The sequence below is a fragment of the Phalacrocorax carbo genome, chromosome 9 (assembly GCF_963921805.1).
Source record: "Phalacrocorax carbo chromosome 9, bPhaCar2.1, whole genome shotgun sequence".
NCBI classification, from domain to species: Eukaryota; Metazoa; Chordata; class Aves; order Suliformes; family Phalacrocoracidae; genus Phalacrocorax; species Phalacrocorax carbo.
Window position 1 is genome coordinate 22,884,727 of NC_087521.1, and position 27,678 is coordinate 22,912,404.

General features: G+C 36.5%; 2 protein-coding genes across 6 annotated transcripts in view; both read left to right on the plus strand.

Moving 5' to 3' along the window:
* Positions 1-10: 10 nt before the first annotated feature.
* Positions 11-3,930, plus strand: GSKIP (GSK3B interacting protein). 3 transcript variants are annotated; one of them, XM_064460714.1, is made up of 4 exons: positions 320-964; positions 1,175-1,433; positions 2,063-2,235; positions 2,465-3,930. In XM_064460714.1, the coding sequence occupies exons 1-3, from the start codon at positions 900-902 to the stop codon at positions 2,222-2,224; spliced, it is 486 nt and encodes a 161-aa protein (XP_064316784.1). In that variant the 5' UTR covers positions 320-899; the 3' UTR covers positions 2,225-2,235; positions 2,465-3,930. The 3 variants fall into 3 exon arrangements, with proteins under 3 accessions (XP_064316785.1, XP_064316786.1, XP_064316784.1); XM_064460715.1 differs by lacking the exon at positions 320-964 and adding an exon at positions 11-295 and having other exon boundaries at positions 2,063-3,930; XM_064460716.1 differs by lacking the exon at positions 320-964 and adding an exon at positions 15-141 and having other exon boundaries at positions 2,063-3,930.
* Positions 3,931-4,806: 876 nt separating this feature from the next.
* The window catches only part of AK7 (adenylate kinase 7), a 31,493-nt gene continuing 8,621 nt past the window's right edge, over positions 4,807-27,678 (plus strand). For all 3 annotated transcript variants that reach the window (XM_064460717.1, XM_064460718.1, XM_064460720.1), the window contains exons 1-15: positions 4,807-4,899; positions 5,517-5,699; positions 6,825-6,933; positions 7,927-8,021; positions 8,817-8,927; positions 12,706-12,789; positions 13,368-13,456; positions 13,987-14,077; positions 16,732-16,809; positions 17,573-17,722; positions 19,203-19,331; positions 19,635-19,773; positions 21,262-21,390; positions 22,384-22,455; positions 24,571-24,768. In XM_064460717.1, the coding sequence (XP_064316787.1) occupies positions 4,822-4,899; positions 5,517-5,699; positions 6,825-6,933; positions 7,927-8,021; positions 8,817-8,927; positions 12,706-12,789; positions 13,368-13,456; positions 13,987-14,077; positions 16,732-16,809; positions 17,573-17,722; positions 19,203-19,331; positions 19,635-19,773; positions 21,262-21,390; positions 22,384-22,455; positions 24,571-24,768 (1,735 nt within the window). In that variant the 5' untranslated portion in view covers positions 4,807-4,821. The remainder of the gene's footprint in view (positions 4,900-5,516; positions 5,700-6,824; positions 6,934-7,926; positions 8,022-8,816; positions 8,928-12,705; positions 12,790-13,367; positions 13,457-13,986; positions 14,078-16,731; positions 16,810-17,572; positions 17,723-19,202; positions 19,332-19,634; positions 19,774-21,261; positions 21,391-22,383; positions 22,456-24,570; positions 24,769-27,678) is intronic.

Below are 27,678 nucleotides of genomic sequence, written 5' to 3' on the forward strand. Positions count from 1 at the left end.
GCTGGCCGGGCGGCGCTGGGGCCAGGTGGCGGCGGGGCCGCCTCCAGTGAGCGGCCCCGGGGAGAGCTGCGGGGCGGGCCGAGCGGAGCGGCGCCTGAGGTCGGGCGGCGGGGCTTCGGCCGCCCGCCGCCGCTGGGACGGGTAGGTGGCTCCCGGGGGCTGCTCGGGGCGGTGGCGCCTGTGTGAGCCGTGGCTGCGTTGCTGTCATTAAACCGCAGTGATTCAGCGCGGACGGGAGGCTGCGCAGCTCGGCGGCCAGCTCCCCGGGTGCCTTCGGTTTCCCTGGAATTTGTCTGTAGGTCCAAGGTGGGGTTTGTCAGGCCGGGATGAACCTCGCGCTGTGAATGTCTCGCGGGTGGGTCATGGCCAGCCCCCCGCCCTCCCGGCAGCGGTGCTCAGCTGCGTCCTGAGGGGCTTTGCCTGCTGGCCTCGGTCGGGTGTCCCTGGGGGTGCGGGATAGCTCACGGTGACATGAGGCTGGCTCACGGTGACACGGTTACCTCGTGGTGACAATGGCCCCTGAGAGGCAAACGCCGGAGCCGCTCTGGTAACCCCCGCCGAGCCTGTCCGCCTTTGGTACAGCTGCTTGCAAAGGCCAGCCCTGTCGGTCTCCGAAATGTACGCACAGACATTTGTATGTATAAAAGCTTCACAAGAGGATTATTCTTTAGTGACTGTAAACAAAAAGCTGCTGTTAATATGTCTTTATAGTCTCTGATAACCCATTTAGTTCACAGAGTTTTCTAAGCCTTTCTTAAATTCACCAACAATAGGTTTTTGTTTTCTACAGCTATTGATTTCAGTTTTTCCAGCCTTGACTTGTCTTCCTACGGCATTCTGGGATCAGCAAAGTGCAGAATTAATTACTGCTGAATCATAACAGAGTCTTATACAACAGCATGCAAGATACTTGCATGAGAAGGAGCAACTTCAGTGATGCTGATTCTGCTTCTTGTGTGCAAGTGTAACCTTCCTAAGCAGTTGTTCTCAACATCTTGGTTTTGAGTTCTCTGGACTGTCATTTCATGAGTTATGGAAGTCACTGGGTCTCACATTTTCCTTTTTTTGGACAATGTTAAATATGTCTGCTTAAGATATGGCTCTTGTTGTATGGTGTTAATATATATTGAGTGTAGTGGTATGATAAATCTAAAATAAATGTTTCCATATGCAGAATGGAGACTGACTGCAACCCTATGGAATTACCCAATAATACGGGGTTTGAAGAGGATTCTGATTACAGAGACTTCGAAGGAACAGATGTGAAAGATATGAGACTAGAAGCCGAAGCTGTTGTGAATGATGTTCTGTTTGCTGTCAGCAACATGTTTGTCTCAAAAACCCTTCCCTGTGCAGAGGATGTGGCGTATATCAATGTGGAGACCAGGGAAAGGAACAAATACTGCCTGGAGCTCACTGAAGCAGGACTCAGGGTAAACTAATTTGTTTAAAATTTCTTAAGCCTCTTTGTTTTGAACAACGATCCTGTTCAAAAGGTGCCTAGAAAAATACTTCAGTAACACCAAAACAGCATACTTTTTCCTCCTGTACTTTTATGAAAGCCTATTCTACGTGTTTTCCCCTAGAAAGTAGAACTTTAAGTAGTTACTTCCAACAAAGCAAGAAGGGAAGTCGATGAAAAACTGGGCATTTATTTGAGACACAAAATGATGAAGATTGAAGCAGCAATTTTTTATAGGTATGTCAGTCTTTGGGTTTCTTGGGTACCCAGATGAGTCAGTAATACAGAATATATACAACTCCTTTTTGCACCATTTGTATTTTTTGTGCAAACATGTAGATGTAAGACTTCATTTCAGAGGTCATAATGATAGATTTTACTAATATTCCAAGTTTTCAACAAAAGGTATGTAAAACTCTCTAAATACTGTATTACCACTAAGCCACCATAATAGAAAGCACACATTGTGATTTAAATAAGGTATCTTTTGTTCTAACATTACTGTACTACCCTCACTGACAATGTTAAATGTGACGATATCTTTCCCATTGCAAGGTGATCCTAACCACAGAAATTTAATCAGTGGTTTCTTTGTTGCAGGTAGTAGCTTATGATTTTGATCAGACTGATGACAGATTGCAAACTCCGTACCATGAAACTGTCTACTCCTTATTGGACTCTCTCAGCCCTGCATATCGAGAGGTGTTTGGAAATGCATTACTACAAAGACTAGAAGCCTTGAAGAAAGATAGTCAGTCATGATTCACCCAGAAGTGAGGAAGGTTTAATGCTAGAAGGAATTCTTAGTATGAGGCACTGAGGTCTTTCTTAAAAACATAATGACAAACTTCTTAAGCTTGATTTCTTGCATTAATATCTAATTCATGCTAGTACTACTCTATAACATTTTGCTAAAGTGGATTTGCTTATATTGCAATGCTATTGAAAGCCACTTTGATAAATTGCAAAATGAATAAACTTTTTGTTTCTTTTTTGTTGTAGGTGAGCAAGTTGCTTCTTACAACATTCAAAAAACGTGGTCTCTTTTCAAAGTGTTATTATCCAAAACTCCAAGAAATATAGAGAGACTGAATGTTATATATTCATGTAGTGATTTTTTTGTTTTTGGTGTGTGCTTACTGATAATTTTCATATCTACTTTTCAAACTAGAAGCTAATTACTTGCTCTACCCGATTAATTAAAAATAATTGGGTAAATTAGTGTTCTGCTTGATTTGCTATACATAAATCTGAATATTCTCAGCTTTGGTAACAAGAAAGATGGTTCTTGAACATTTGGGCATTGCTTATATACTGATAGTATCTGAGTTAAAAGCAAGGCTTAGTATTATTTGATCTGTCCTTGCCTATGGCAACCAGCAAACTCAAAATAATAAATGAAATGTACTGCTAATATATGAATGTATTGTCCAAATTGCAAATGAGTTAAGCACAGAAATAGGATGTCATGGAGTACACTTCCTAAAGGTGATGTATGATATATATATATATATGTACGTAACTGGGAGGCTTGGAAGACATTTTAGCCTGTTTACTATTCTAAATGTGTGTTTACATGATGAACAGGATATACCCGAGAGTATTTTTACTTCAGCCTTTACTTTCTATAATACAGTACTTTTGGACTCATATTTTTCACATTTTCTCCCTCAATTGTACAGCATCCTCTCCTAATGAATACTAAGCACTGTAATGTTAATTGCATTGTATTGGTTTGAAACCAAAGGCTATACGAAATTTGCTAAGACTAATGCAAACTGGAAGATGTAACTTGTATTTTCTACTTAAAAACTGGTACAAATCTCTTTATAAATCTATTGTTCTGCTGTAACTTTTCAAGTATGTACTGAATGGTAGACTTCTTAAAAACCAATTGGTTAGAAATACCAGTACTGTTGAATTAACATTCTGTGACATTCATAGTTTTTGTATTCTTGATTTATTCAATATTTGTGCATCTTTATTTAAATAATCCTGCTTTATCCTGCCATGCTTTTGTGACAAGTATATGCACTAGGTTTTTTGGAGCCCCACTTTGGGATACCTCGGTTCTCATGAAGTCACAGATTCCAGTGACTTTAGTAGAGCTATGTTGACTTCTACCTGCTAAGGATTAGTCATATTAGTTGGAGAAGCCTAGTAGAGCTTTTGTAATAGCTTTGGGGTAGTGATGTACAACCATGACTGACAAGATAACTGTACTTAGTGCTTCTGTCTTCCAGAGCTTAATTTCATGTTTATTATCTTTTTAGTTTGAAACTTCTGATATTAATCGTCTGCCCTAGGGTATGCTTCCATGCTCTAAAAATTGTTCATAGGCTCTCTTTTGCACACAGGTCTGTGGCATGTCATTAGTCCTCTGTGAGGAGAAAATGTACTTTAACAAATTTATATTTACAACTGATTTACTTGTTCAATTTCAGTGACTAAAGCATTAAATAAATGCACCAGTGTGTGGGAGTTTTCTTGGGGGGGAGCTACTAGAAAGGGAGGGGGGTGAATAACCAGTCATCATGCCCGTATAAAAATCTTAAATTGTTAACAAGTATTTGAAAACCTTTAACTGTAAACTTGTATCTGCTGAAACCTTATCGTGAAAAAACAAGGTAGGTGATTGTAAAGAGGGACTTAGAAATACAAGTGGAAAAATGCCAAAGTAAATGTTACATTGCCAAGATTTGTTTTTCTTAGACATCTTTAAAATGATTTGTCATTTTGGCTTATTATAAACTTAAGCTGAGAAATCCTTTCAAAACAGGTGTTTTGTAGGTGTTACCAGAAGAAGCTTCTGTTGTTTCTCATAACACCATGGTACGTTATCCCAAAAATGGGAAAGCCACATCATTCCACTGTGTCCGGGTTTATGAACACGAAGAAAATGCTCTCCTGTCCCATACTTAGGCTTTGCTACCTAGATGGAGGGAGATTCTCTGCAGCACTGACCATGGAGAATTTCAGTAGGCTGTTTTCATTATCCGAACCCTGAGTGAGCGCTGCTTGGCCTCATGGAGCTCTTCATCTACCTGAAAAGCCTCAAAGCCGGCCTGCTCCCTGATAACCTGATGAAAGCTAGTTTTGTCCTGTCCGGCTCTAGAAGTCAGGAACACAGCCCCCGGTTTACTGACTGCCGCTACCGCCCCCGCTTCTCCCAGGATAGGTTGGGCTGGGGGTAACAAAAGAGCCCACGCGCGCACCGAACTGCGTCCCGCGCTGCCGAGGGCCCGCGCCAGGCAGCCAGCCCGAGGCCCGCCCCGCCCCGCCCGCACCTCCCACTGCGCAGCCGCCGCCGGCCGCGCCGTCGCCTGGCAACGGGCCGCGTCCCCCGGCGGGCTGTGGCGATGGCGGCGGGGCCGGCGCGGGGCCGGCGGGTCTTCCTCAACCACCTCGACTCCTACTGCGGCCGCAGCATCGGCGAGGTGACCGCGGGGGGTGGCCCGCAGCTGCTGGCGGCCGCGGCTCCTTCCTCACGGGCCGCTGCCCGAGGCGCCGCCGCCCTCCTGCCTGCCCTGGCCCCTGGCGGGGGACGGCAGCCCGGCCCTCGGCCAGTAGCGCGGCAGGGAGCCCTGGCTGGCCTCCGGCGAGTTCGGCAGGGCGGGAAGTCAGTCGGGTAGCTGGGGTCACCTCAAACAGCTGCTGAGGAGAGGGACTGAGGGCAAGAAGGTGTTAAGATAGGAAGGAGAAAAAATGCGAGTTAGGAGCAGGTCGGGAGACCTCAGGTAACAGCTGATCACGGTGGAGAGGGGTGACATCCCTGAGGTGGCGCCCGCATGAGAGGAGCCGGGCTGCAGAGAAGGGGCATCTGGGGATTAGCCAGCTCCTTCGACTCTGAGGTGTAGGACACAAGTCAAGACAAAAAAGTTACAGCTGAGGTTGAGGAGCCCATAACGTGTGTTCAGTGGAAAGCTGTGCCCTGGGCTAGGTTACATGCAACAGAATCGGGACTAGTCAACAGTGTTGGTGTCTTCCCAAGACCATGAAAAGCTGTGTAGGATTCAATATACATTTGCATACCAATGTGTCTTGTATATTGCAGTATTTATCCAGATGTGTTGTTGGGGCATCTCTTGAAAGCATAGGAGAAGAAGAGGAGGAGGAAGATGAAAATAGTTCAGCTGCTGAAGTTTCTGGTAGGCCAAAGGAGGGAGTGTACCAAGTAGTGGGAACCCTTTCTAAACCAGAGTGTACTAAACCATATTTTGCAGAGGAAACATATGCAGTAAGTAAAAGTCTTGTTTCAGGTTGCCATTAAACAATGTTAGAAACATTACAAGTAATGTAAAATGATCTGCATTGATAAATTGGGCTTTTGTTGCTGCTGGAAGCTGTATATGAATATTTTATTCTGTCTGCTTCCTGCACGCTCTTGTCTCCTTCCTGCTAGGTCTGATACAGCAAATAGTAAAAGGAAGGAACTCATACTCAAAAAAGATTTAAAAAAATAGTTATGGGCAGGACATCATCTATCCTGGTGATCCACAGGTCTGCTTTCTTTTTCCTTCAAAACACACACCCTAAGTATCCCTCTTGTCTCCTCTGTCTTTTATCACCATTTTAAAGGTAGTGGTGATGAATCAAGATTAGTGTCCCTCTTAACTGTTCAGTGAAATCACAGCTTTTGCTAGCAGCTAACTGTTCTGAATACCTACTTCTTTCTATAAAGATATGTCCAGAGTTTAGTTAACTAAAGGAGACTTGCTTTTCAGAATGTGATTTCTTATTGCTTGATGTAGTTTTCTGAAACTAAAATTGCCTCTCTCTCAAACTGATTATCCAGAATCTCTTCAAACATTTGAAAAATTTGATTTAAACATCTATACAGCTGAGCCGTTCAATCATAAAATTATGGCTGGCAGTATTTAATCTTAATCACTGCTGTTGCCCAAAGTGTTTGTTGTACTTGTCAAGTGATGCAGACAATCTGCATTTAACAAAAATGACAGGATGTTATTTTGCAAGGAAATAGACATTTTTTTATGTCTTCTCCATTCTGCCAGCTGACCCTTTTTTAAAATACCTATAAAAGCCATAGGGTTTTTTTGATACTCACAATTGCACTGAAAATGTGAATACTAAAATACCACTGAAAATTGTTCATCTTTTCAAACTATAGTAATGAATACGGTAAATTAGAAGTTTCAGCATTTAATTTACATTTCATCACCTTACTTGTATTTGACAGATAAAGTTTTATATCAGTCTTATGAATTATTCTAACATCCTAGTGTTAGAAGACTACATTCTATCAGTAAGCTAAACTTGCAAAGAAAAGGAATTTTGGATAACTGTTTTTCTTCCTTTTTTTTTTTTTTTAATCACAGATTCTAACTACCTTTTTCCCCAGGTGTCTTCTCGAAAAGAGCTCCTAAGTCCCTTGCTTGATTGTCAGATTATTTTATATAATATCACTGAGGATGCAAATCAAATTGAGGAAGCAACATGGGCTGCTTCTGGTTAGTATGGCTATCAACTGAACAGAAAATTGGTTGCTAAACAGCCATCAAAATTTACCATAAATGTATAATGAAATTACCTGGGAGTTTTAGCTTATTGTAATATGAAACTGGGCTCCTGGATGGGGAAATGCTGCATAGATTATTCAGTTTTTTAGCAAGGGACCATGGAATGCACTCTAGCATTCATAAGCTGGAGAAGCTGTCATGAAATGGTCCAACACTTGAAATGACATATCTGTGTAGACAGTTATTTCTCTAAATAACTCTCTTACCTATTTGCACTGGGAGGTGAGTACAAAATTTGGTCCTGTTATATTCAAATAATGTTTCAATATTTTATATAGTTATTTCAAATATATTTTGACTTAAAAGTCCAGTTAAAAAATACTGCTAACAGTCTTTCTGAAACCTTCTCCTGATTGCTATATCCAAATCCTAATGGGCATCTGGAATCTTTTTATGCTGGCAGTGCAATATTGTTCTTTATATGATAGTTCAAGTAAATTATGCCTTCCTGTTTATAGTATAAATACACGGGTAACATCATAAGTTTTAGAGGACTCAACAAAACATAGCCCACATTTAATTATTTTGCTCTAAATTAAAATAAGGAAGGTTTACTTGAATTCTGTAGATTTTCTGTTTCGCTCATGAAAAAGCCCGTGCTTTTATTTTCTTTCAGTATCTCAGCTGTTAATAAAGATGAATCATTTCCTAGTACAGATTGTTTATTCTCCCCCACCGCCCCCGATATGTAGCTCTATGGAAATTATGTTTATTCTCAATAATTTAATTCTTTATTAGTTACTATTATTTGTCTATTTGTTTTCTTTCCTGATTTATTGTCTTTATTTTATACCAACTCAAATCAAGAGTATCATGTAGAACATTATGGCATAAATGCCTATACAGGACCTTTATGTAAAAGTAAAAATACAGTTTCAATAATACAGTTTACAATAAATCAAATCCTTTGCTTTCATTTAACAGCCCTACATATGGAAATAGAGCATTTTGCCACACCAAAGTTATTCATCCTCATTTCAACAATAATGAGCTGGGCAAAAAGCAAAGCCCCTGACCCTGTAAGTAATGTGAAAATAATTTTTTTTTTAACTGCATACTTCCATTTAATAGAACATATTCATTAAATGCAATCAAACAAAGTATGTTGGTATGTTCTTCAACAACAGCTAATAAAGTTAGTGTGAGCAAGCGTGTTTTTTCTCATGATACTTTCACCCTGAACCACTACTTACTGCCAAAATTGTTACATTTACTCCACTGGGCAGGGAAGTTTAGGCACTGGGCTACAATGGTGCAGGCAGTCATGAGGGGTTGCTTGGGCAAGAGTTAAGACCTATGCTAACCACAGTATGCACTGTCTTTCTGTCATTAAAAAAAATCCCATATTTACTACATATTTAATGAAATAAATATTTAAATGAGTGCACAGACAGATAAATAGATACATCTTTATATGTATATATGTTATGTATTGTCAGGAACCGTGTGGGATGCTTTGTGGTATGCTATTGCAATTCTCAAATTTAGTCTTACAGAAATTGTGCACATTAATGTTAACTGTAGCAGTTGTCAGAGATTTATAAGCTTGTGTAATGCTATATATAATAAAAGTACACTTTTTTAAAATATAAAAAGTAGTTTAAAATCTTTTGCTGTGAAAATTGAAATTGAGTTACTGACAGTTTCAAAAAGTTGAACCTCAAGTGTCAGAATCAGAAGTTTTACAAATTTCAAGTTAAAACAAAGTTGAAAGAGATTTTAAAAATATCTTTAAGAACTTATTTTAACCATCCAAACCTTTAAAAATTGTTCTGTTTTAAGACATGTATAGCAGTCACATTTTTTCTTCATAGGAAGATCCTGAGATTCCTTTTACTGATGAAGATTATCGCAGAAGAAAATCTCATCCTAACTTTATGGATCATATAAAAGCTGAAAAACTCATTCTCAAACTTGGGAAAACTGTATGTAAAGAACTTTTTTACAAAAACAGGTTGTTTGGTCTCCTTAGAGCATAATCTTAGTAATGGAGATTACCAACAATCTGAATAAATTTTAAGAGTTTATTATTTTCTTTGTAAGTATGGGTAACATCAATTATTAATAAAATATCAAGTATAGAGAAGACTATAATGTCTTTTGCAACATAAATGTCTACATAATAGAAATCCCAAATTCTGTCTGTTTTCCTTAGGTAGTGAGTAGATCATGCTTGTCTAATTTAACAAAATATATTGTTTCATTGGTTGTATCAGAGAAGATTAAAGCTGAGGCCTTTGTGGGGAAAGACTTGAGGATGAAAAACTGTAGGGGAAAGGGATATTAGTATAGCTTTAAAGAAAAGCAGCATTTTTAGATATTAGCAAGCTACGTTAATATTACATCTCATTTAAATACCTAGAAGATGTTTTGGCCACACCTAGCATGCTCCTGGATAGTTTGTGCTCTTGAAGCAGACGGCTCGTTGACTTTTATTCCACCCTATAATTCAGTTTAAAATCACACTCATAGAGCTGACGCAGAATAACTAGGATATATGTTATCACTTTATATGCGTTTTTAAATGATTTCCTCCAGCTTTGTTTGTTTTGACCTGATTAGATTATTACTCTTACTAGAGAACAGACCATGCCTCTCTTTGTATTTAAGAGCTATTATTAAATAAATACCAGCAGTGGCTCAGATTGTGCTTCACAACTCAAGAAAATTGATGCTGTTGTCATTAGAGATAGAGTACTGTGGAAGTTAGGAAAGAGAACTGGAACTCAGTGAAATACACTGTATGACAAAGAGGTCATTCAGTCATTTTCTCTGTGCATTAGCAGTCTTCCATAATAAATATAATTAAGTGCCCATTGCAGAAATTTATCAGGCTAATTATAGAGGGGGAAAAACCTTTACTATGATTTGAGCATATACTTGTCATCTTATGCTTTGCTGAGAAAATAGAACTAGAAATTATATTCTATTATAACATGGGTTAATAGTACAGAATGCCAGTAAAATTTAGTTTACAGCTTGAAAAATCAGTGATAAATTGTTCTTACTTTTACTGTGTTAAGATGGGGTTATTCTATAAGACTATGGGATGACTTTCATACTTGTGATGTTAGAAACATGAAGATTGTAAACAGTGTCTACCAAACCTTGCAGTAACTTCTGCCACCAGTAACACCCAGATGAACTATTGACTTAGTTTTTCTGAGTAGTCCAAAGCACTGAGTCACTACATAACAAAGGTAGTAATATAATTACCTTCTAAAAGTTTGCCAGGCTAAATGCCTGTTGAGAAGACCATGGAACAAAAAGTAGCAGTACACGATGAAGTGACCTGAATATTTTCAATATATACTTCTTGTGAGCATTTGAAAAGGAGCCCTTGTTCCTCCAGAGCTCCAGGGGCGGCTTCAAAGCGTATCAGTGTGCCCCCGTTTAGTTTCCGTCAGCACGTTGGAACAGGAAGGCTCCAAAGCATATGTTCTTCCCAGTCGATCAACATGAGCTTCCTGTGATGGCTGGAGACTTTGGGATTACAATTCTTACTCATTTTTAAATTCAGTGGCATCTGGGCAATGCGCCATCTGGGAAAGAAATGACAGCGTTACCACTTGCCTTTAAAGAGTTTGTCAGGAGGTAATAGGATTCAGCAGTTGTGTCACTCATGTAGAGAAGATCTTGCACCTAAGAATAGAAGGGTTTCTTGGTCTTCCTGTTTGTTCAGAGTGCAATTTAATGGCTGTTGTTGCTTAAAGCAAGATTTCACCCCTCGATTAGTGTATCTCCCACCTATATTTTGCTTAAAATTCAGCAATTGTTGTGAATTAAAAGTCTGTGCTGTTTACCACTAGCAATTTTTTACCTTTACGTTTGTGGCAGGGCATTCAGGCCGTGTAGCTTTTCTCAGAGAGAGAGGTTGCTGACTCTGGGGTCCTGCCAAATTCAGAATCCTTGGAGGAATGTCTGCCTACCACAGACAGAGGAGCTCTTCACCTCCCAGCTCTGTTCTTGCTGGCATCACAGTTCCTGAATCCATTAGTTTCGACCTGTTTCCCACTTCAAGCATTTTATTAGAATAAAACAAATATAAAAACAACCAAAGCTTAGAACTAATTATACTGGCTAGAATGTGACATCTAGTGGCTGTAAGGAATATTACACAGTAACTTGAAGGTCTACCCGTGACTGCACATGCTGTGTGTAACTGAAGCTTGCCTAATAATTGTCTTATTTTTTAAAATTAAGTATAGCCAAGTCATCTCAAGTAGTACCTTCTCATAGGTGTGACTTGTGACACTAAATAGATATTTCAGAGGTCTTGAACCTGTTTCAGAGGTTTGTATTTCAACGAAGTATAGCACTCAGTGCCAAACCATGGTTCATCTACAAGTGGCTACTGCAGAAGCTACTGCAAAGTAAATGGAAGAAAATCCTATGTGTTACATTCTTCTTAAGGGAGATGAGAAATAGGATGTCCTGTGCTTTGGCAAAAGGCAAGTTTTTCCTGCTGGGAGATGGAAATGACAGCATATCTTCTGGGGCATGTTCACAGTCTGTCCAGAGCAATCCTGGGAGCTGCTGCTCTTATGGTACAAATAGTTTCTATCATGGCACTAGCCAAGCAAACTAAGTGTGGGAGCTCTTACGCTATCTGTAATGTCTTCCAATTTTAATGTTTCTCATGATTACTAACAAGCTGATGCATTCAAATGAGTTGTGATAGTTCATATTACAAAGTTTTCTTTTGTAAATAGTTAAAAACATACACACAGACACAAAACACTGATGTTGTAACTTGTTATCCCTTTAAATGATGCATTGGTTATGTAATCAGAGGTGGGCTAACAGTGTTCTTAGTTTTATGTTTCTGAAATATTGTGAAGATGAAAACAAAAGATAAATTTTCACCAAAAAAGTAGATCCCAAATATTGGCGTTTATTCCCTCTCCTGGTAAATGCAGGTTCTTTTACATAGTGTTATGTAGATACATAATGTCTAGGATTTTTACAACGTAAGAATTATTTAACAATTTTGTTTCACCTTAAAAATTTCGAAGTGGTCCTAATTTAAAAGAATTTCTTCAAAGTTTTTCTCCTTAAGATGGTTTAAGAATCTTTTTTTTTAATCTGTATAACCATCCTCAACAGTGATCCAAGCAGTAACTTTTTGCATAAACAGGCAGCCAGAACAGGTAAATTTATGACATTATGCAATAATGGTCAGCAAAAGAATATGTGGGTCAATTGTGATGTGGGGTTAGGAAAGCATTTAGATAATTCATGGATTTTTTAAAATTTTATTTTATATCAAAATCAAAGTGAAGCAATTGTATAGTCATTGATCCAGCATTTCCCACGTCTTCAGGCAGCCAAATGAAAATATAATGAAATTTTTAAGAGTTTCAAGGAATTTCAGAGTTATTTTTATTGGAACATGGATTATCCTGTTCACTGCATTGATTTCAATAACTTACTTCTGATTTTTTAACTCTAAAATTTTTTAGAACTTCAGTTCAAATGTAGACAGGTAAGTTCTGATTAACCAATGCTTTTTTTGAAGGATATATTAGCAATATGACTTGTGAAACTACAGGATATGCAGCAATTGATCTAGCTACAAGGTTTAAGTGATATGATTTACACTTTGTATATTTAGTACACAAGTACTCAAGTTTTAGAGTAAGCCAGTATCCCATTTCACTACCATATTTTTATAAAAACTTTATTACTGATTTTACTTCACAGAACAAACATAAATTTTCAACTTATGTTGTTGCCTCAGGACATCAATATGGAGCTGGGGAAGGTGTCTTGCACTACTTTTTTAAGGTAGCCATCCAACTATTTTTGAAGGTTCATTTAATTTCTATTGGGGCAAACCACATTAGAATTGAATGCATTTTTAGTAGTTTTGGTATCATAAGCTTAATGATTTTGTGAACAAAACTGATTATTTCATCCCTTTGAAATGTTTCAGCTACAGTGGAAGTGTTTTCCACTTTTTTGGCTCTATGTGTTTTTTAGTTATTTTCCATAGTTTTTGAACAGTATCTCCATATGTACTTTACAGCGAGAACATGTCTTGTCATATCAGTGGAATCAGGAAAAATGTCTGTCTTCTCAACATTATATTGTCTTTTTTTCCAAGCATTTCTTTTATTTGGGATAGAAAATAACATCTGTCAAGATCAAAGAATATTCTTTAAAAAAAAGTTTCTTGGTTTTTGTAGCCTGCCAATCAGTATTTCTCAAGAATTGTTTCTTTTACTGCACTTCCATTAATGATTCAAGAAATTGAACTTTAAACTCTGAATATATAGATTTGCCTAGTAAACAAATGCACCTTTTTTAGCTCTATTTAAAAGTAACCTTCTTCTCCTCACTTCATTCTCCGTTTGTACTTTTAGATAGGGTGGCTGAGTGAGGCTCCTGCAATACCTGTTTTTGGAGATGGAAATAATTTTATTCCAACTATTCATGTGCTTGATTTAGCAGCGTAAGTAAAAAAATAAATGTCCCTGGATAATAATTGATACTTACCTAGATAACAAATGCAAATCTGCTAGAGAGTACTGAGGCTTTTAAATTGGGGTGGGTGGGTTTAAAACATGCTTTGGCCCTTCTTACTGAGCCACACAGACACTTCCATTTCATTAGTACTAGATATGTCTTCTGGAAACCTTATCTGACTGTTGCACTGGTGCTATGCTTTTAAGAAATTACTAGCAAGCTTTATCTAGAGTGTGATACCAGTTAACTGGCACAGAACTACAAATGGATCATGGACTCCACAGCAAGCTAAGTTAGTATCTTCTACAGATGTTGCTTTTTATCCTTTGAACTTCTTTCCAAATAAAATACCTAGCTGTGCTTCTTTATTAAGGAAAATACATATGAAAATGTCACGCTCTGGAAAGTTCTGCAAGATTTTACAAACTCTTTGTATTGTTTCTGAAATACATTCAACGAGGAAAGCCCAGTATGCTTATCTAACAACCGGCCTTGACCGTACTTGCTATGTTTCAGTGTGTTACAAAATATAGCAGACCACAGGCCAAGGTCTCACTATATACTGGCAGTAGATGGATCTATGCACACTCTTCAAGAATTAATAAAGGTAAGAGATTTGATTCTTTGTTTTCAGGTATCTTTAAGGTTATAAAAGCTATACATTTTACTGAAGTAGAAGTTTCTATGTATTCCTGGACTATCTTGTGTAGTTATTTACAAAGAAAATTATTTTTAAATCCTCCAAGACTTCTGTCCTTTGAACAAAATACATTACTTGGACCTGATTTTGCAGAACTAATTTTTGCAGTATTATTAACTTAAGTAGAAATTTTACCTAAAAAAGTTCTAGTGAATTGTTATGGGATTCGCAGTACTGTAATTAGATACTCAAAGTCTTTAAGATGTTTTTTGCTTCATTTTGTAAGAATATACCTTGTTTTTCCAAGCATTAAGACTAGAAATAGTCTTGATGGTGCTGTTGAACTATACACTGATAGTGAGAGTCAATTAATACAATATAACGGGAGACTTCCTTATGTAGATTGAGCAAATATTACGTAAAGGCCAATCATAACAGCCCAGTATTTTTGGTTGTGTCAAAGAGTGTTTCATGGAACAGTGTGTTAGAGAGGTCACAAGGAGATGCAACCTTTATTTTAGTTCAGGTAAATATAAAGGGTCTCACTGAAAAGTTAATGGTTGCAGAACCATTCTGTGTAAGTGACGATAATGCAATTAGTCAGCATTTCTATGGAAGAAGCAAAGGTCAAAATAATTTTTGCAGCTATGGTCAATCATAGGAAAGAGCATTAAGTAAAATGGACACAAAAGACATTAAAAATATTAAGTTCTTAGAGGAGAAGGGTAAAGACTATTTAAAGCATACATTAGCCATATAAGGCCATTACCTGCTACTTATTAAGAAAATTTTGGGAAGGAGAAAATGAAAACTAGCATGGTTAAACTGCAGGTTGAAGAAAACAAGATGTCAGACTTCAAAAAGTTATGGTTATGCCCAGAATAAGAAAATAGAATAAAGTAGATAATGAAATCTGGCAGGATAGGTGAAAAAACACTTGATGAGGACCTGTCAGGGAACACTCAAAATTAATATCCTTTTTTGAAGCACTTGAAGAATAAAAAGCCTGCCAGAAAATCTATAAGGCAAATTGATGATTATGGCATGAAAGGAGCACTTAGAGAAGACAAGGCCATAGCAGAGATGCTTTGCATTAGTAGGCATGGATAAGAATTTGGAAGCTTCTTAATGCTTCAGGAGCTTTTTGTGGATAGCTTGTTAGAGGATCTGTATAAAACTAAAGTAACTGTAGAAAAGATTATAGAATGAACTGACAAAATGAAGACTAAGAAATCATCAGAGCCTTATGGTATTCAGTGAAGCAATCTGAAATAGCTCAGTGATGAAATAACTCTGAGTCACTAATTCATGCATACAACCTGCTGTTTAGCACGGTCCTGGCACTTGAAGGCTGGAGGATGATAAATGTGATGCCAACGTAAAAAGAGAGGTTCCTGAAATGTTTGGGAATTACAGGCCAATATGCCTAATACTGTTGGCTAATAACCAAGTACATTATTAGACATCATAATAAATGCAAGGCATTAAAGGACACATAGAAGATATGACCTGGTTGGAAAGAGTCAATGTGACCTTTGTAAAATACTTTCCCAAGAAATACTTTCCAAAAAAGTACTTTCAAATACCTCCTGAAGTTCTTTCATGCGACCAGCAAATGTGGATAAGGGTGAACAAGTTGATGTAATATGCTTGAATTTCCCAAAGGCTTTCAAAGAGGTACATCACCAAAAGCTGTTGAGAAGCAGCTGGGCACCCTAAAAAAAGTATTTGGGTACTTTCATGGGTATGTGATTGTTTAGAAATGGGAAATAGAGGGCAGGAGGAAGTGGACAGTTCTTGTAGAGACAGGAAGTTGCCAGTGGAGAGAGCGTTGCGCAGAGCACTGCAGAGAGCTGTCTTGGCAGGGAGCTGTACCAGCCATGGGGAAGACTGGAAAGCTGCATGAGAGAGAAATACCTTGAGAGTTGCTTGAATATACAGCAGCTATTTCTAGTTTACGAAGTCTCCACTGAAAATAGTTGAAGATTAGAAGAATATCTGGAAGGAGTATCATATATGCTTTTCCTATTCTTACTTTCATTTAGGTGTCACTAATTGACATCATTGGAGACAGAATGCTGGAATATATGTAGATTTGATCTGATGCTCTATATCAATTTTTATGATTTTATGGAGTCTAGTGGGGATTTAAATCTATTTTAAAGGTCTGTAGGAGTAACTAACAACTTCTGTCTAATGATGAAGTGAAAATGGTAATATGGAGAGTTATTGGTTAACAGAATTAAATACTTCAAGGACCTGAAGTGAGGCTGGGAAATAAAATAGGTCTCCAAATAGGTCTCCAAATAGTTCTTAAGTAGTAGGAAGTTGTACATAGACTTAAGAGCTTTGGAACACTTTTCTGTGGGTTTGTGTTTGGTTTTGAGTTTTTTTTTATTGCAAGTACTAAGGAGGAAGTTATATATATTAAAACAAAGTTGTTTAACACTAATGTTAAATTTAATATACTCCTCTTTGATCTGCCTATTTCATATTAGTATACTAATTTTTCAGGTATAGTGTAATATAAAATTTGAAGCACATATTTTATCCACAGAAATCCTGTACAAATTTTTCTATGAATCTGATTTCATAAGTGCATTTATTTTTCTTCTTGATAGTGTATCAGTAAAAATGTTGGACCAGGAAAAATTGAGAAGCTGCCAAAAGAAAATGCATTCCTGAGCAAAGAGTTAACAGTTAGTACTTTTTTTCCCTGTTATTACTTAAGGAAAGTATGTAAACTTAAAAGTGTATCACAAAATATATAATTTATTTTCTTATTTCATGAAAGAAATTTAATGCTTAAACATGCCTGAAAGTATATACAGTGAGTTTAAAATTAGAAGATAAACAAATTAAAATTTAACCATCATAGAAGACTATTTTTAGGACTTACAGCTGAATATAGAAAAGCAGTGGAGCACCGATGTCACTGCTGCACTGAACATACTGGAGCACTCTAAAAAAAACCTATACAAAATGATAAAAATAACAAAAAGAAGTTAATACTGAGGTGCTTCTCAGGCACCTCAGGCTGCTTCTCAGGCTGATGAACACAGCATACGTAAATTGTGTTGTATTAATCTACTTATCTGGAATAAATTGTTCATAGGAGAAATAAACAAATTACAACTCTGGTAGTTTTAAGATGGTACTTGATAAATTTTATGGAAGAGGTTCTTCCCTGCAATTATATGAGACCTTTATATTGTACAGAATAATTGTTTAAAGTTTCATGTTCTAATAGTTCATGAGAATACTAAAATACAAATATACATTGAAAATGTTTATATTTTTAAACAGCTTAAAGTGTCTGTTTTGTTTTGTGTGTGAACCTTCTCTCCCTATGCTTTAATTCTTTCTATTCTCACTCCTCCATTCGTATGTCTAGTTTAAGCTAACTGTTTTTTTAACATGCGTAGCTTAAGTCTGTAAATAAATGTAGCTTTGCTCCCTCAGCAAATGCATTTGGATATGTTGCTTGTGAACCTGCGAATGGAATCTATGTTTCTGAACGAAACTTTCAACATTAAGTGGGTTGCTCAGGCAGGACTGGTGGAGAACATTGAACAAATCATCAAGGAATACAAGCAAAGTCGAGGATTACTGGTAATAGTTTGGTGTACGCTATTTTAAAGTGTGGCGCTTTTTTTTCCCAATAGAAAATGTTATATAAACACAAGCTTTAACTTCTTTAAGTAAAAATATGTGGAAGACTGATATAGATGTAGAATAAGTGAACATAAAAACTGAAAATTAACTTGAAATTAAAAAAGAGGGAATATTAATTTAAACAATAATCATTAAGTTGTTTTTCTTTTATGCCTAAAACTGAAACCCTGTAAATGCAAATAAGCTTCCTGATGGAGAAGCTGCTCTTCTGAAACTAGTTTCTCTATGCATTATATGGCATTCCTGCTATATTTTGCTTCAAGAATGCAGTAAGTGTATCTTTTATTTAAGCTTTTTTATAATAGTCAGTAGTTAGGTGAGTATTTTGTGTCCTTCATTATATATAGTGAGCCAGGATATTCAATTGCAATGTGGATTTAATTTTAACCGGCTCTATTGTGTAATGTACTGAGCAACTTCACGGTTTCCTATGTTAACTTAATATTTAGAACTTCTGTATTCAAATATATAGGGAAGGTTATTAAAAGGTGCAGAAAAATGCTTGCATACATTCAGGTAATGATTGGCAAGTAAAGCTGTTCAGCATGTCTAAATGTTGAAACTTTGAACAGGAGTTCAGGAGCTGTAAAACAAAATACAGCTACTGTCATTCGAGGTTGGTTGTTAAAGTCCTGTGTACCTCTGAAAGGATTATTAGATCTGTGTTTGGGTTAAACTACTGCATGTGAATACGTATGCATGTAATTTTAAAAATTCAGTACAAAATATAGGCATACCAAGTGGCAAGGAAGGGGAAGGCTAGCTAGGCCTCTGTCCCTGTCACTAGTCTATTAAATTTGCAGAGTTTGCACTGTCAGATTTACTGAATTAAGGTAGGCAGTAAATGATGTATGGTTTTGAGTTTGTTGCATAATATATTTAATAAGTGTATATTGGAATCTTAATTACACTTACTTAACTAGGTAGTCTGAAATTAGAAATCTATAATACCTTAAGATTGTGATGGATCTGTAATTTTTTAGGTCAAAATAACCATTGTGATGACAGCAACTCCACCCCCTAGGGAAACAGAGCTATTGCATGTATGCAGTAGAATATCTGCCACCTCATTCCAAAATTCACTGCATCCCCTCTATGGGGTTGTGTTTCATCTCTTTTGATGATCAAACACTAATATTGCCACTGTAAGTTGGTCTGTGAGTCTAATAAATAGAAGTGTGCTTTTTCTCCAATGGTAAAGTTGTACATTTAAATTAGGCAGCCATGTTACTCAAAGCCTGTAAATGATACAGGAGATATTCGGCGAGAAATAAATAGATGAATACAACTAAAATATATTTCAAGTTTTAATTATCATATTGTTATTTCATATTAGTTATAGTAAAAAGACTGTTCCTTTTACATAAAAACATCCATATTGTTGGAAAGGTGTTATATCTTTTTTTTTTTTTTCCAGCCTCTTAAAGTTTGCATTCACGGTCCTCCTGGGGTTGGCAAATCTACCATTGCTGAAGAACTCTGCAAATACTACAAGCTACATCACATTAAGATAAATGATGTGATTTCTGAAGCAATAGCAAATCTGGTGTGTTGCTATTTTCTAGTATTGCTATTATCTTAATTTCTGTGATTCTAAAATGTTTGGCATCGTTTAAAGATTAGTTATAATTCCATTATTTGAGAATGGAAATCTCTTTTGACATAGTGATTGCATCTGGGGGATGCACTGAACTCTTTAGAAACTGAAGGTTGCTCAGTATCTCACTGTCCAGGAGTATATGTAAAATGAATTGTTTAATTTTTTTTTCTCCTTTTATTACATCTGCATATAAAAGAAGTTCAGCTATGGAATTTCTGAGCCTATTTGTATTTATGATCTTGTCTTCAGGAGAAAATTGTGGCTTCTGAAGAACTGGACTCTGACAGTGTGGGAGAAGAGAGAGAGGATGAAGAAGAGGAGAGTAAAAATGCAGAAGCAGCACACGAGTTATTAGCTAGAATAAAAGAAAGCATGGAGCAGAATGCAGGTAGGAAATAAAAAGTACAAAGATGGGATTTAGGTAAATAGTGCAACCCTATGAAAATGGAAGGTCAGGAAGTAAATTGGTGCTTTGGAACTGTTAGTTCCTATTAAAAGCGAGAATCATGCCCTGTCTGTTTGTATGTACCTTATTTAAAAATCAAATACAATGTTTTACATTATATACCTTGTATACCAGAAATTATATATTTTTTAAATACTGTGCTGCTTTCTTAATTGTAGGAGTTCCATCTTTCTACTTCTTTATACATTTTATATGATTCTTTTTACACTCTAAGTTGATATATAAGTAACAACAGTATACTCAGAAACATTGGATTCTGGGCCAGATTTTTTAAAAAACATCATGTTTTCTTCTCAGACCAGGGAGCATAATTTATATAATACAAAGTAAAAAGTTAGTGAAGCATATCTGTATCAAATTTTCAGAGAAGAAAGGTATTCTAGTAGGAAAGAGAATTAGTGCACTGTCATATGAGATTATGGGGGGTTTTAAGTACTTTATAGCTCATTTTGGCCATTTCTAAAAAGTAAACAGTATTTACTGAAGCCTGTAAAGAATTTTAAAGTCTGCATATTGAAAAAGGTCCATAAAAACTGCCATTACTGAAAAGTACTAATTATCATCTATATATGAATAAAGTCATGTAGATTTTGACGTAGTGCATAATAGTTTATGTGCAGTGTGAAGTAATTGCCCTTAAAAATGCCCTCTATCACTAAAGGTTTGCCTGATTTGGATCTTATGTATCTGCAAAGCAATGAACTTGTGACGCATCCAAAGCTTCAGTAATGAGATCTATGACAGCACCTCCTCTGCATGCCTTGCTTTGTTGTTTAAAATAATAATGCCTTTTGAAATAATAACATACTTTTATGATTACAATGGTTTATAAATATTTAAGACCTTAAAAAGCTGAAGCAAAATAAAGTAGGAAACTGGAGTAAATGGTTGCAAAAGGGCAAAAAATCAGGTCAAGCCAAAATTTTTACTCCCACATATTTGCTCAACAATGTAAGCCAAGTTAATGACGCACTTCATATCTCAATCTATTAATCGGAAGATGAAACTTGTAAAATGTAACTCGCATTTGTTTTGCAAGGCTATCTTTAAGTCTTACTGTTAGTTGTAAATAGAAACTTATTGTTTTGTCACTTTTTTCTATAAATATTTATTTGCCCCTTCTGTTAAAATCTGATTGCATTATTCTAAACAAACCTAACTTCATGTTTAGTATCCTTAAAGTTCTAATATTTATATCCACATAAACGCAAATATAATTTTATTTTATAGCTACACATTTATATTCCATAGATCGCTGACAACATGTAACGTACAAATAGTAACTCAAGTTACATACACTTTTTAGGGTCTAAATAGAAGTTTCTCTGATAAATGAATTGAAATGTTAGTATAATAATTTCAGATGTCTCTTTTCCACAGACTAGGTACCTATTAACCTTTGTGTCTTAGGTCGTCTAGATTATCAATATGTTGTTAAATTTGTGAAGGATAAGCTCAAATCCATGCCTTGTAGGAATCAGGGATATGTTTTAGATGGGTTCCCAGAGACCTATGACCAGGCACAAGATCTTTTTAACTGTAAGTACTGCTGCTTTTGTTTTTATTGCTTCTAATACTGTCATTATCATTATTGTTCTTAGTGCCATAGTAGTTGAAGTGCATCAGCACTGTAGTGACTGCAGTGCAGGACACAAACCAAAGTTGCTTTCGCATGACACTTAACGTGCGAGAAAGATTATAATGCACCTTATTTAATTCAAGCACAAGACAGTTTTCAGACTATCTTTGCTGCCAAAGTACTAAGTAAACACACAAATATGGAGGATGCTTTCTTGTTCTGTGCTGGTCTACTCCACTCAAGCAAACTCCAAGGCAGAATTTCTTCATAATATTTAAGGGCTGCTTGATGAGGAGATCCAGCCAGTGCACCAATACATGGGTTATGAGCCAGATTAGAGTGGGTGTATTAGATCAGCTACAGTGGATATGACTTCGGAGGAGCTCTGAGACACACATTTCAAATTGTGAGCAAGTACCGCCCATGCACTAAGACCAAGAATCATCATGAGTCATGAAGGAAAACAAAAAACCGTGTTGTTCAGCTTAATACGCTAGGCTGTAAATTATCATGGTCAGCTGATAATTAGTCAGTTTTACTGACTATACAGAATAGCAGACACTTAGTGGCAGAAACCATTTTAACCATACTACTGTAAAACATTTCTACTCACTGTTCTGAGCCCTGTATGTGTTTTTGGCAGAATAATGTACTTGGCAGAGGGAGAGGACAGGGTCAGGGCAGCAGTTCGGACACATTTTAAAATTACATAAGCATGTGCAGACTTCTGTTGTATAAGCAAACAGCTATTAGTGTCCCAAGGTAGAATTCTGTGGTGGCTGGCAGCACAAATTACTGAATTCTCTGAACTGGTGTCCAGGTTAGATTACTTTCCAACAATTAGTATCATTTGAATATTGACACACTTGTTTTGTACTGGGCACTTTTTTAGCAAAGATAATGATATTATTGCTTCAAATGAAAATGTCAGTCAATGTTTACTTTTGTTTTAGTGGAAAGTGAAGATGAAGAAGAAGAAGAAATTAAAGGCAAAATACATAAATGTGATAAATTAATCATACCTGGTAAGTTTGATAGATTTCTTTTTAAATAAACTTTCAAGTTTTCAAGTACTGCTGCCACCAACGAGAAGTCTAAAATATCACTCCATCTGTTCATATTTAGTTTAACATGAAATAAGTATCTAATTCGTGTAATGCTGCCCTCTTATTTGGAAGTGAACAATTAATCAAAAGGAAGGTTTTGATTCAGTTTGTGGGTATTTTATTCTTTTTTTTCTTGTTGTGAAATGCCATCAATTGTTGGCTGATGACAATAGTAGTGGCTGCTTTTGTTGTGATTACAGCAGCTATTAATGGAATAAACATGAGCTCCTGAACTTGGCATATTAAAAAAATGCAAGTTTATCTTTTGTGTGATAACTTGAAAGATGTTACAAAATTCGTTTTAATGCGTCAGTTAAGAATTAAAATAGAGTGCTTCTCATCCATGCAGAGATGGCTTTGTTCTGCTGTTTTTGCTAGTTTTGATTTCTTTGGAAGGTTTGATTACATTCAAACAATACATTTGGCATATTTTACATTGCAAAGTGTGTCTGGTTTGATAGTACAAAGGTTGAATATCTCAAATGATTAGTGTTTCAGTAAATGATAATTTACTGGCTTCAGTGGAAGTGAAGAAAATTGGTAACTTTCTGAAAAATTCCTTAGTCCTTGCACCTATATGAAGGGGACAAAGGTTTGATTTAAAAGCCAGACTTCTACCAGGTCTGTAACCACTTATGAGTTGCTGATTTCTGAAGTAAGTAATTTCTGTTATTCATAAACAAAACCACTTCTAGCCTCCATTTCAAAAGGTGAACTGTAAATGAATTATGATGGGCAGGAGAAGTACCACTTTCTCTCCCATAACAAGGACCTCAGGCATGGAATCTGTTTTAAGAAGATACATTCTCAACCTTGAAGAAAACTTGTTTTCTAAAACAGAATGGTCCAGAAAGGATTTTTGTTGGTTTGGGGAAGTTTTCTTGGGTTTGTTTTTGGGGGTTTTTTTAGGTTTTTCTGGGGAAAGGAGCCAGGAGAGGGGCTGTGTCTGTGCTTGATTCTGCAAATTTCTCTCTGATGTCAGAAAAGTTACTTCCTGGCTTTGTTAAATTAACAGGTTTCAGTGGCATTCAGTCATGATATTAACAGAAATATCATAATATATTGTGATAAATTATATGAAATTATATTTAATAAATACAAGTTGAATATTGCATTAATAAAATACTTCAAGATTCAGCCTAATAAAATTGCAAATATGAGACTTCTGAAGTGAAGAAAGGAGATGAGTTTTTTTATGGATCCTGGTGGTTTTGTCTACCAGAAGTCCTAAAATAATGTTGACACTAAACTTTATGGCATGTGGCGGCATACTATCTTTAATGTACTGTTTGAATTTTTTTGTTTACTTTAATTCAGCAGATATACATCCATTTGTGAGATCAAAAAATCACAATACAGGCTGATGACTTTGATGACTTGACAGACAAGTGAGCTGTTAAATTTTCCAGTGTTACTTGCTGCTTTGGCTGTACCATTCATAAAAATTTGTTTTCCTCCCACACCTATTACATGTATTGGTTGTATGATAGCTTCCTCAGAAAATTTGGACTACACTGCATTGCTGTTCTTAAGAATTTTATACTGCTTATTGCAAGAATAGTCATGTCGATAGTGCTAAGAAAGAATTTGGTGAAACTGGAATATGTACCTTCTTTACAGACATGTCTCTTAATTTTGTTGGATTGCTCTAACTGAAGAAGTTGAATATAAGCATTTGATAATTAAATTATCTCTAAAAATCATAGAATCATTAAGGTTGGAAAAGACCTCTAGCATCACATCAAGTTCAACTACCAGCCCAACACCACCCTGTCTCCTAAACCATGCCCTGAAGTGCCACGTCTACACATTTTTTGAACACCAGGGATGGTGTATCTGGGCAGAGTCACTATAGTCAGCAGAGGCTGGCCTCTCTCGGCAGCCTGTTACAATGCCTGAATAGAATCAATTTATATATACAACTCACATCTATTTATGTTCAGTTGTGGTTTAGAATTTATTATTAACGCAAAATAGGTAAGAAAGAGGAAAAACAATAATATACGGGTGCTGATAATGTGTTCTTCTTCACAGAATTTGTTATTTCTTTGACTGCATCTGATGAATTCCTTATAAACAGAATAATAAATCTGCCAGAGAGGATTGTTGTTGGAACTCATTATACCCAGGACCGGTTCCCACAGTCTCTGAATCTCTTCAGAGAGTTAAACACAGATGATAAGACTGTTCTCAACTACTTCGATGAACTTGAAATACATCCTCAGTTTATTGGTATGAAATAATAACATCAGTAGATAAAATCTGAATTAAAATTTTTTGTTGTTACAAATGTAACACTTGTGAAGATCATATAGTAAGTGTTTATATATATATAAATAATATTTTTAATTAATGTTGCAGAATACAGATGCAACAAGAATTTAATTGTATAACTGCAAAAATACTGTATACTCATAAAGATTCTGAATTTTTCTTGTACAGTTAACCTGTTTTGAAAAATTGGGGGGTTAACTGTTCATTTTTGTAGGCTAAACTATCAAAATAGTTTTCTGACTTAGGTTACAGACCACTGCGCTGGCATCCTTCCAAACTGGTATAATAGCATATTTTCATGGACTTCCAATCTTATAGTTGCTTGGATTTTTTCTTTAGACCTATCCTCAGATGCCTTGGCAATATATGGGTAATCTGTAAATGATGAAGCATTAACAAAAATTACTAGAAATTAAAGGTGGAAGGCTGGGACTGAATCTGTTTTGCACGATACCTGTATGTGACAAAATTTGTCTTCCCTACACACTACCTAGAAAATTGCGGTCACTGGGAAATCTTGAGAAGACTACTATAATGTGATTTCAAAAACAGTGAGATCGGGGTGGCAGCGTTCTTAAGAAAAATGTTTGGTGGGGTTTTTTTTGGTGGGGGGAGGGGGAAGAAAGAATGAGGGGAAAATCCTGCAACTAAAATCAAACTGCTGATATTTGGAATGTCCATTTGAGATGAGTTATGAGAAGTTAATTGTTGAACAGCCTCAGGCATAATTGATTTCCTAAGTTTTTTTGTTTAATGCCAGTCATTGAGATCATCTTGAGAATACCATACATATGTTGTTAGGAAGTGTAGCAGTGGGAAAAAACAGTGGGTTACTGTAATCACTTTAGAGTTGAGGTAATTCTGCTACAGAAAGTAAATGTAAGAAATGGTAAATACTAGGTCAGATGCCATCAGCTGGTCATATTGTAACCAGGGTGATGGAATTAACCAACCATGGATGTTGCTATACTTCTTGTACAGCCCTATCCAACTGGACATTAAGTCTGGGGACATGGAGTATACAAATCAGTGTATTCTTTGATCTGTATTTTAGTCTCTAGGTAATCATTAATGTGAACAAAACAATAGACAATGTGCTTCTGTCAGAAGAGGATGACAAAATGTGGTTTCTTGTAGTGGACTAAGAAAACTGGCCAGGACTGCCAAGATTAAGAGCCAAGTAGGTAACAGGTAATTCTGGCAGGGGGATATTGTGACCACTGACTCATGGACCACCTACCCAAGTAATACCACCTACTCAAAAGAGAACAATGGGAAAGGACGACTGAGTCTGCGCAATAATTTTCATGTGAAGCGAGCAAGTTTGTACCAATCACCAAAGAAAATAATATTGAATATGTATGGGTAAAATGAATATGTATATTTTTGGTCTATATGGTCTCATGGGAAAGGTGTGTAAGGTATGCACGTTAGGAGGAGTGATCCCCCGTGCATCTGGCACCGTGAATAAAGAATGCCTGCCTTTTAACACTACATTGGTGTTACAAGGTTTATTCCCGATTTCGGTGACAATATTCTTATCTTACATACTTCTGGATATGCAAGTAGTAGCACTGTCCAAGACCATGTTTTATTTTGCTGGGGACTGTAAAGTGTATACTCTATGGTAGGATACTGCAGTGTTTCCTGCTAAGAATTGTGCCTGAAGGTTACTCTTAAACTCTAGTCCATTCCAAAGAAGGAAACTCACTGGCCTACTGATTTTAATTATTGAGGTATCACAGCTGTGATGTTCAGTGACTTCCAGAAGATTCTCACATTCAGTTTATAGTGTTGATTCTCATCTTCAGAGGAGCATCATCTTCAGGTTCTGTTTATCTCAGGAACACCCTCTTTACCTATATTCACATCACTGATCGTTACCCACCAAAGTATGCAAGCATATAGCTTTCTGTTGTAAAATGGTATGGATGGATTACAAAGATAACATCAGTGAGGAACCTTCAGCTGTCCAAACACCCCTCCATTCTAGCTGATGTTCCAGTTTATCAGATCTATAGAATTAAATAGCAGCAGATTTAAGCAGAGTGTCAACTGCTTTCTCGGTCATTTTCTGATGGAATTTAGCGGGGAACAGTTGAAAAATTGTGCTTGATTTGTTAAATACTGACTTAAGTTAATAAAATCTTTCTTCCACCTTAATTTTGGAAAATCATAACATATGGCTTTATGCATTGCTTTTATGTTTATTATTTTTTCTGAGTCTAAAATATGATTAGTACAAAGGAGTGGGTTTCAAGATTCTGGAAACCCTACTTTGCTACAGTGAGTCACTGCATGAAGTCTGCAAGTCAGTGATCTGTCTTGTTTTTCTCATCTGCAAATTGGGAATGGTGACATGGGCATGTTAGATCAGCTACAAAAAGGCACGTTAAACTTATAACAGCAGTTCTCTTTGAAGATCTTAATTTATTAACTCCTTTTCTGGTGATCTTTCCTCTCAATTAGCGTCAGTGCTAACCTCATTTTTTATTTAAAAGGCATTTATTTTTGAGGATAAATGCAGTTAATTATGACTGCTGTAATATTTGCATTGTAATCTTGCTTGGCCATCTAAGAAAAAAATGCAGCCTTTGCGACCTCAAATTCAGTGCTGAGAGAGTTCTTAGCAATACTTTAAAGGACTAGAAAAGTGCTTTGCGCCGTAATTTTTATATCGAGGTACAGCTAAAATTGCCAAAACAATGGTCTGCTTGACATTAAAAATGTTTTGTTATTTTAATTTGGAATACTTCAGGCATGTAATTCCTGATTTTTTTGAAAGAAGAAGCTGTAAAGGAGATTTTATCATGTAGAATTGTGTTAGCTTTCTCCTCAATTCAGTAGCAGAGTTTGTACTTCAGGTCC

Coding starts and splice junctions, on each gene's coding strand:
- GSKIP (XM_064460714.1), top strand. CDS start 900: ATGCAAGATACTTGCATGAGAAGGAGCAACTTCAGTGATGCTGATTCT. Junction 965..1,174: donor TCTGCTTCTTGTGTGCAAGT/GTAACCTTCCTA, acceptor TTCCATATGCAG/AATGGAGACTGACTGCAACC. Junction 1,434..2,062: donor TCACTGAAGCAGGACTCAGG/GTAAACTAATTT, acceptor TCTTTGTTGCAG/GTAGTAGCTTATGATTTTGA.